Consider the following 7,991-nt stretch of genomic DNA (forward strand, 5'->3'; position numbering starts at 1 on the left):
TTGCTTATAAACTGCCAATTCGCATTCTCATAAACGTTGATCTTCTACCACTGTGTCACACTTTATTCTACAGAACTCACTTGAGTGAATCCAATAGGAAGTTTCATTAATCCGAAAGCACAATTCTGATGCGAGGTAAGATATGCTAGTCTATGCCGACAACCAAGGGACTGCTAAGCCTTTTGTCTTCCTTGATTCCGTCCTCTTAACTAAGTGCAATGTCAAGGCCTCTTGCTTGGAGGGGAGTAGTATAATTGTTACTCTATAATTAATCCAACGAGTGTGCAGGTGGTTTGAAGACATTCACGGAAATCAGTTTTTGTAATTTGTATAAGTATGCGATTTACGTTGCGCATTTTACTGTTTGCTACATGCTGTATGGTTGACAATAAGCATTTTCGACTTATTTTAACACCTGGTAGCCGTCAGTTGCAGGAATCAGTTCTTGTTCACGCTATCATCATGTTCTTATTTAAATCAAACGTTTCCGGCAAACATGACAAGCTAACTTAAAGCTTTGTGAACGAAATTTACCATGACATTTTTGGTGTAGGTGTGCTGTAACAAAATTACGGCCTCTTATTCAATGCCTTACTGGCAAAACATTTCTGGGTTATAATGGGGGAAAGCTAAACAAAAGCGCCCAATTCCAAATTGATACCGCGCCATTTCCGCGTCATCTTGGTTGTAAGCACGTGCTTCAGCTTGTGCCTGATTAGAAAACCCATGGGGTATAGCCGATTCTAGTAGGCACGCCATCACTTCCGAACTGAGAGAATTTTCCATTTAATGTGTTTCACGGCGGACGCTAGGCCTTTTTCAGCGAAAGCAGAGCCCGCACAACAAATAAGTCATCGTGGCATTTGTCAAAGACGATCGAAACTCTCTGACCGGGAACAAAATCACCTCTTGTGCTGAAAAGTTCTGTGTTGACAAACGGCTAGAAATGCGTGCAGACGCTAAGTTTAGGGGACCTTCAGACAACAAACTTCAATTTCATTTACAAATATATCAGCCAGTCAGATGATGCTAGGGAAAGCACATTCAACGAAGAGAATGGTTCAGAAGAATACTCAAGTGACGCTTTTGGCACGAAATTAGGCTTTTACCTCAGTGTTTCAAAACCGTGTCAAATTCCGTTACTGCAGTGGCAGCAGAACGAAATGCCATCGCAGTTGCCAACAAAATAGATTGCCCTAACTCTTCTTCAAAAACTTTTTCGTCCCTTTACCACTTCAGAAACTTGTCTGGCTTACCAGTCCTAATTAACTTGAACAGTTGCTCGCCCCACAGATCTTCAAGGAAATGTACGGTCCAGCCTCGATAAATATCCCTTATTAAGATTAGTACGACTGATGCACAGAATAATGGGATCTATCGCAACGGATCAGGTGAAAATAAGTTCAAGAGAATAACATATCTGGAAGGGAATAATACAAATACAGACACAGAAGATACTGATCGGTACACCTTGCGCTCGCCAGAAGTTCCTATGCCAATAGCTTGGCACAAAGAAAATATAGACACCCTCTTCATCTTCCAAAATATCGGCCAGGAAAACACGTTAACAAGAAAACTGGTTATTTATCTATGGCGAACGTCAATAGTGCAGTCAAAAGTACACTACCCAAATCATTGGAGCAATAGGTGTCAGGAAAGTGGGACGACCCGTGACTTGAGGTCTACCAGCTGTAAAGCACAAGAAGTATTATTGCTGTATCACTGATGTTTGACCTCATGCACAATTTACCTTTGCATAAGTCAAATGTATACAAATTCACGTTTTGTAAGGTCATACTCACAGCTTGTTATTACGACCGATTTGGGAGGTATTTGAATAACTAACCAGTGGTTTTCCAACGCACCAAATTTTGTGGTAGAAAATGTCTATTTGTTTACCTATAATTTCAAATTTATCGGCAATTCACCCGCAGTTGATACACTGGATACCACTTTGAGCTTTCAGCCAGCACGAACCATTTACCGATCAACAAGCAATTAGCCTTCAAGAACATTTCTCATTTGTATGATCATCTAAACAGTGCTAATATTACAAGAGCTAGATGGATAACCAATAATCGACTACTACGTGGAACATAGGTCAACGAGCATCAGGGAGAGAATAACTTTTGCAGTGTTTCGGTCACCACCTAGATCTGAACTGACATTTATGAATCTGTGTGAGCTACCATGAGGTTTATACAAAATCGTCTTTCGAGAGGAAAACTGGTAAAATTTCCTCACCTGTATAATGCTTCCGTAGTGAACAACGCTACCAACGGCTTTCAAGTTTTCCAGGTTGTTCAGCTGTCGCTCGTCTTCAGCAGCTTTCTGCGCATTAGGGTAATTGTGGAAACGTTACTTTCAACTTAGCCAATAGGACTGTATCATAGACTGATCTGCCGGGTTTCGTTCGAGATTTCTTAAAGTTTATGGAAGCCACATAATGCTGCATCAAACAAACAAGAAATCGACACCCTTTAACATGGACAAGACCAATTTAAATTACTTCTGGAGGTGAAATTTCCGATCGGCATTTCATTTACTTGCGTCATCAAGCCAAGATGTTTTTTAATTTGTCTGCACATGATGAAAACTCACAATATACAACGAACTCGGGGGCACATAGTGCACCTTTGACACCATTTTCATCCAGAATCAGTGTTATCTGGTCACCAATATGAAGTAAGGATTTTTCTGTCGAAGCTGACATCGTTTCCGCGATAACACAAAAATATTTGTAGATGGGCCAATTTTTTGCCGTCACATGCACTTACCTGCTGGAAGCCGATTTAAACAAATAGACACCATCAACCCAATTTCCACCCACTCACCACTCGAAAGTTCAAGGACACAGATTGATGGAATATGCTTTTTGATTTTACACTCAGCTCTTCGAATAGACTAAGCTTTCCATTTTCCTTGTTTGTGAGTCCGACACTGTTTCCGGACCTCGGAGTTTCACAAATTTCATAGGTTTCTTCCGACTACGTAAAGTGGTAAGTTTCTAGCTCATGCGCATGATCAAGGTTCTGGGGCTGGGGACTCATTGGAGGCGCCGGTAGCGGACACCACTTCCACTTCTCTGGACATGGTATGCAGCCCCTACTCTGGTGCTATATCCCTGAAGGTTGCCAGTGTGGTTCGCATCCCTGGCCCAAGCTCACCCTTGTTATTTAGCGTGTCTTTGGAATGGTATTACAGTTACGATGCTGATATCGTGATTATCTGCCGGTGCCAGCTGAATGAGAACGCTCCTTCTGGCGAGTAATACCTGGGGTGGCTTTGAATACCGCCCCATGATGAGTGGAGCCTAGGCGCGTTAGTAACAAAAGCCAGCTAGCGGAGTTGTAAAATAGGTTTTTTCCGAGTTCGAATAGTCGCGGGAACCCCCGTGTGGCAGAGATAGGGAGGATCCAAATCTGCCTTTATTAACCACGGATGCGCTGTCCCGAACATGCCCGCGACCGCAGATCTCAGTTGACTTTAGAAGGATTGGAGTATAGCTGACGTTTTTTACTCTGGGTGGTGAAGATATGAGCTGCCGCACTTTGTGCATTGGTCACTCGAAGACAATCGCTTTGGAAAGTGCAAAATTCGGCTGCAAAGACGGACATAGCTGAAAACGTATATGTTGTCTCGGCAAATATGCACACCTCGGCTTTCGTAACTGCTGAAGACGTGAAGATTCTGTGGCGATTTTATTACATGTTCTTCGTCCCCTGATGTAAGAGGGGGATGTAGACTCCAAGCTGATGTGGAATTGCAGGTAGGTTAGAGTATGTTTGATTATGGTCTGAATAAGGCGTGTGCCAAGTCGGCTAACGCGCCGCTAAATTACCCTCTAGCCACGCAGACCGAACCTTGTCAGGGCTGTAGACGTAACATATACTTTTCATAAGGTCGGATGTTCAGCGCTGATTAGTGTAGTCAGATGTTGACGGCAGCGTCATAGATGGGTATGAGTCATCTTTGATACTCTCAATGAGATATGCAGTTGAGGATTTCAGAGGCCCCATGCGGATACTAAAATTGAGGCTGGTTGCAACTAAGATTTGGGCAGGTGAGTTACACTTCGCCAGGCCGTTCAGCAATTTATTTTGGGCGCCCTGAGGTCTGTGATTCCAGTCACGATTAATAGTCTCATTTATCCGCTGTCAACCTCAGTGCCGCCTTATCCCTAACTAACGCTCAGGCACGGCGCAAGAATTTTCACTTCAGTGGACCAAATTTACCCCATGACCTTACTTTCGTGGACAAGACATTACCAGCACAAGCCCATACTCACCTCGAAGGATTCTTGGTTTTGGCCTCGAAAACTCCGGTCTCAGTATTTCGGCATCCGCATTTTTGCCGCACTCTCAAGATATCAAAATTACGCCGCCAAAGTCAACCATTTTTCTGTTTTGTGCTTTGGTTTTCTCAAAGAGAATAGTGCACCGTGCGAGAAGAGATACTAATGACTTCGTCACTGGAATCTAATGCAAGAAAAACGCGTGAGGGACTCAATTAGGCGTCGTCTGCAAGCATGTATTCTGGCTACAGAGCAATGGTCCTTTTCATCGCCCATTCATACTTCCTAGTGCACTGAACCAGGCTACAAATTGCCCGGCGCCGGGGGGTGTGGTACTTTACGAGTCCTTGGTGCAGCATATCGTGAAACTTCAGATGCTCCGTCGGTAAACGTTCGGTATCGCAGGCCCGTAGAGGCATCTTGTTGCCTCCTGTTGCGCAGTCTGGTGGATTTTACACGCGAATGACATTGATTTTGCTCTAGATAGGTATGCCTTGAGGTGGTGTTGAGTAACTATTATAATAATTTGGATTTGGGGTGATGGAGTGCTAAGTAATCTGGCTTGTAGAACTCTACATTCTCATCTTTCCCAATCTGTGCATGGACCCAACTACGTAGTCGAAAACCTGCAGTGTGAGAACAGGGTTAATAAGCGTTTGCGTTGAGAAGTTTTTCGCCTTGTTTAAGGGTTGTGATATATTCGTGTGCGGCTGAGGCTTCTATATCGATCGACTTTTGCCATCCAAATGTTCTGAGTGTCAGTTTATGCAGAAGCACAATGGAAATGGGGCAATGGTGGATGTTTTGCGCTTTTTTGCTGACTCTAGAGTGAGTTGGTCAGAAGTGACCCGGAAACCTGCACTTGTACGTGGCTGAAAACTTAGTCTTTGACAGAACTTGGTTCACTTATACCAGGCACCAAAACGAGGGATAAATATGCTGTTCCAAAGAGCCGAAGTATGCTTGTTGTCACATTGACGGCCGCCAACATGCCGCTGATTTCTCCCCTTGGATTTCATTACCACCACCACCACCACCACAACTACCACTTTTTTTCACGCGGCACCGAGTCCGGATGAGCCCGCTATCTGCAAATCTTATAATGTTCACAGGTGTCTAATTATAAAACCGCCAATGATGAGTGAATTGATTCGAGCACTATCCGTTTACAAGTGCACCTTGCACCCACTGTGTCATGGTCCTCATTTCTGGCTTATGGAAGAGCCTGGTACGTCCCGCTCCCCCTAAGTTGGGCGGGACTCCAAGTCTGAATGCCGCTGGAGTACGGATGTATTAAGTAGAAAATTGTGCCATCTAGGCTTAGTCAGATCTTGTGACAGCATGTGACCTTTCTCCGTGTCTGGTGTTCAGCAAAGAGAAGTGGACAATTTTACCTAGAAACTAAGGGCTTTGTGATGCCTCAAACTTTTTAGGCATATCATAGGCCGAAGGCCCACTCCACTGAAACTCCACATAACTGCTCAAAATATCCCAGTTGTACGTTTAAATATTCGTAAGATTAATAGGGGCGTATTCGAACACTCTTTGTCACATAGCAGATTCTTTTTTGTGGAAGGTGAAAAATGGAGCCAACATAGAAGTCCCCTCAAAAGAATTGTCAATCGGCGACGATAAATCTGCAGATTTTCTGAGTTGGCAGGTTGCTTAGATGGGTTCATTTCTGCTATTTAGTCCATATGGGTGTCTTATTATGGGTTGAACAGCCCATCGTGCACGCCTTCTCAGTGATATTGTGCCCCTGAATTAGCTTGCGCTGGTGTCAAATTAGATTCTGAGTGCCCCTGAGATTTTTTCGGGGCAATCATAGGCTGTGAGTTAGCCATTCGCCTGATCAGGTTTAAGGGATTTTTTGAAACAATTTTTACCGCCCGGCGTTCTTCCACGTCGGCGTTCTGTAAGCGGACCAAGCACTCTACAAGCCGTCAGACGGTTTAATCAGAAGTGGTCATTACTGCTGCGCTGAACATGGTAAACAACTTTGAGCCAAGCAGTAAGACCTGTTGTTGTTCCGCTGAAAGAAACCGAAGGTTTACCAAATTGAAATCGAAAGCCATCAGAACTGAAGTCTAGGCGTCACACAAGATTGATGCCAGCGACTTTTTGTGGGAAAAGCAAATGCGGTTTCCGACGGGTCGTCGAAACTAGCAGACAGCACGGGTTTCTAAGTTCGGGCGAAAATTCGACGGATTGGAACGGTCTGTATCACGCTCGTCCGATAAATATCACGGATATGGTGACCTATGTGCAAGCCATCAGACTGAGCATGGTAGTTGTGATACCACCACCGCGAGTCGTGTTTGGATTCGTGGAATGCCCCGTAAGTCAAAATCTTGGGTCAGCCATTTTGGGTTTTCATTGGGTTGTGCTGATGAATCGTGACAAATTTCATCCAGCATGGAGGAAGAATAATTCTGAGTCCATCAAAAGTACACGGTGGTTTATTCCTGCCATTCAGGTTGGGCCATAACACAGCCTTGTCTACGTTGGAAACTCAAAACAAGAAAGTTTCAGAGATCTGCTAGAAAGCACCACGTTATGAGCTATCCTGCGGTCTGAAGCAGCAGGCAGGCTAAAGTGGACACAGTTCGTTACTACTGTGGTTAGATGACACTGTCCAATTTCAAAAACGGTAATCGATATTCAGTGGAGGATAATAGGTGTGCGGTCAATAAAAACAGGTGTCAGCATGTGTGGTTATGAGGCGTGCATTGACCAAACTGTGTTCAAATATGTTGGCTCGCAGCATGCAGTTCGGAGAAAGACACGAAATGTCTTTCTGCAGCGTGTTTGTACGATAAAGTGGCCTCAAAATAGTACAACTATGATCAAAATAAATTATGTAGCCTTTGAAAAACGATGTTCTGCACGTGTTTGGTGAGTCACCGTTAGCATTTTCGCTCCGATATCAATGAACTTTTTGATTCATAAAGAGATTACCCGGGATATATGCTTTAACCAGGGTAACTTCAGTACTGAGCGACACAGGCGTCTGACGAAAATTGTTTCCATTTTTGCTTTCTTTTTCCTTCTTTGCAGAATACGGCATGAGGCTCATTATACGGTGGGAACATTTTTGATAGATGGGCATGTAGTTGAAGTGCGCTGTGTCAGCTCTGCAGTCCCTGGCATCGTTTGGGACAGGAGGTGCGAAAGAGGCAGACGTGGTACAAAAAGGCACGAAGAGCTCTCCAAAAGCTCCCTTACATAAAGCAATGTCCGTCAGAGGCGTTCAATACCTCCATTCTTATTTAATTTCGTGATCAATAAAAAATAAGACGGATGCTGAAACTTCTTCTGTAACCCTGTGTTTGAATAGCTCCTGAGGGAAGCCTTGTCGATCTGGAATATACAAGGGCAGTCGTTTTCATCTCTGAAGATTAAGGGAAAGGTGATTGTTTCGGGTGTTTTTTGTCTTCACTTCACACTATAAAATTGTAATCTCATGCTTCTAAATATGCAGTTGCTGAACACGACTCGGGGTGCGTTTGTAAATTTGAAACAACGACGGAGTCAAGGCGTTATGTCACTGAATCAGAAGGATCATATGTTTCATGCTATAATATGGACTGTTTCGTTTTACGGCTGCTAAACTTCGCCCGTTTGATTGGCAGAACTAAGAAATTCAGGTGTTCAACAGCTGTAGCTGTAGTCCAATATTCGGTCCTCCTTGAGTTTT

The 7,991-nt window shown here is 43.9% G+C and overlaps 2 protein-coding genes across 2 annotated transcripts in view; one reads left to right on the forward strand and one right to left on the reverse strand.

Annotated features, from left to right (window-relative positions):
• T265_14735 (hypothetical protein) overlaps window positions 1-2,313 on the reverse strand; it is a gene marked incomplete at both ends in the record, with an annotated part of 115,853 nt that extends 113,540 nt beyond the window's left edge. The window contains one exon of the mRNA XM_009175006.1: window positions 2,245-2,313. Within this exon, the coding sequence (XP_009173270.1) occupies window positions 2,245-2,313 (69 nt within the window). The remainder of the gene's footprint in view (window positions 1-2,244) is intronic.
• T265_09036 (hypothetical protein) overlaps window positions 1-7,523 on the forward strand; it is a gene marked incomplete at both ends in the record, with an annotated part of 127,507 nt that extends 119,984 nt beyond the window's left edge. The window contains one exon of the mRNA XM_009175000.1: window positions 7,352-7,523. Within this exon, the coding sequence (XP_009173264.1) occupies window positions 7,352-7,523 (172 nt within the window). The remainder of the gene's footprint in view (window positions 1-7,351) is intronic.
• Window positions 7,524-7,991: the final 468 nt, after the last annotated feature.

This window comes from Opisthorchis viverrini (assembly GCF_000715545.1).
Source record: "Opisthorchis viverrini unplaced genomic scaffold opera_v5_251, whole genome shotgun sequence".
NCBI classification, from domain to species: Eukaryota; Metazoa; Platyhelminthes; class Trematoda; order Opisthorchiida; family Opisthorchiidae; genus Opisthorchis; species Opisthorchis viverrini.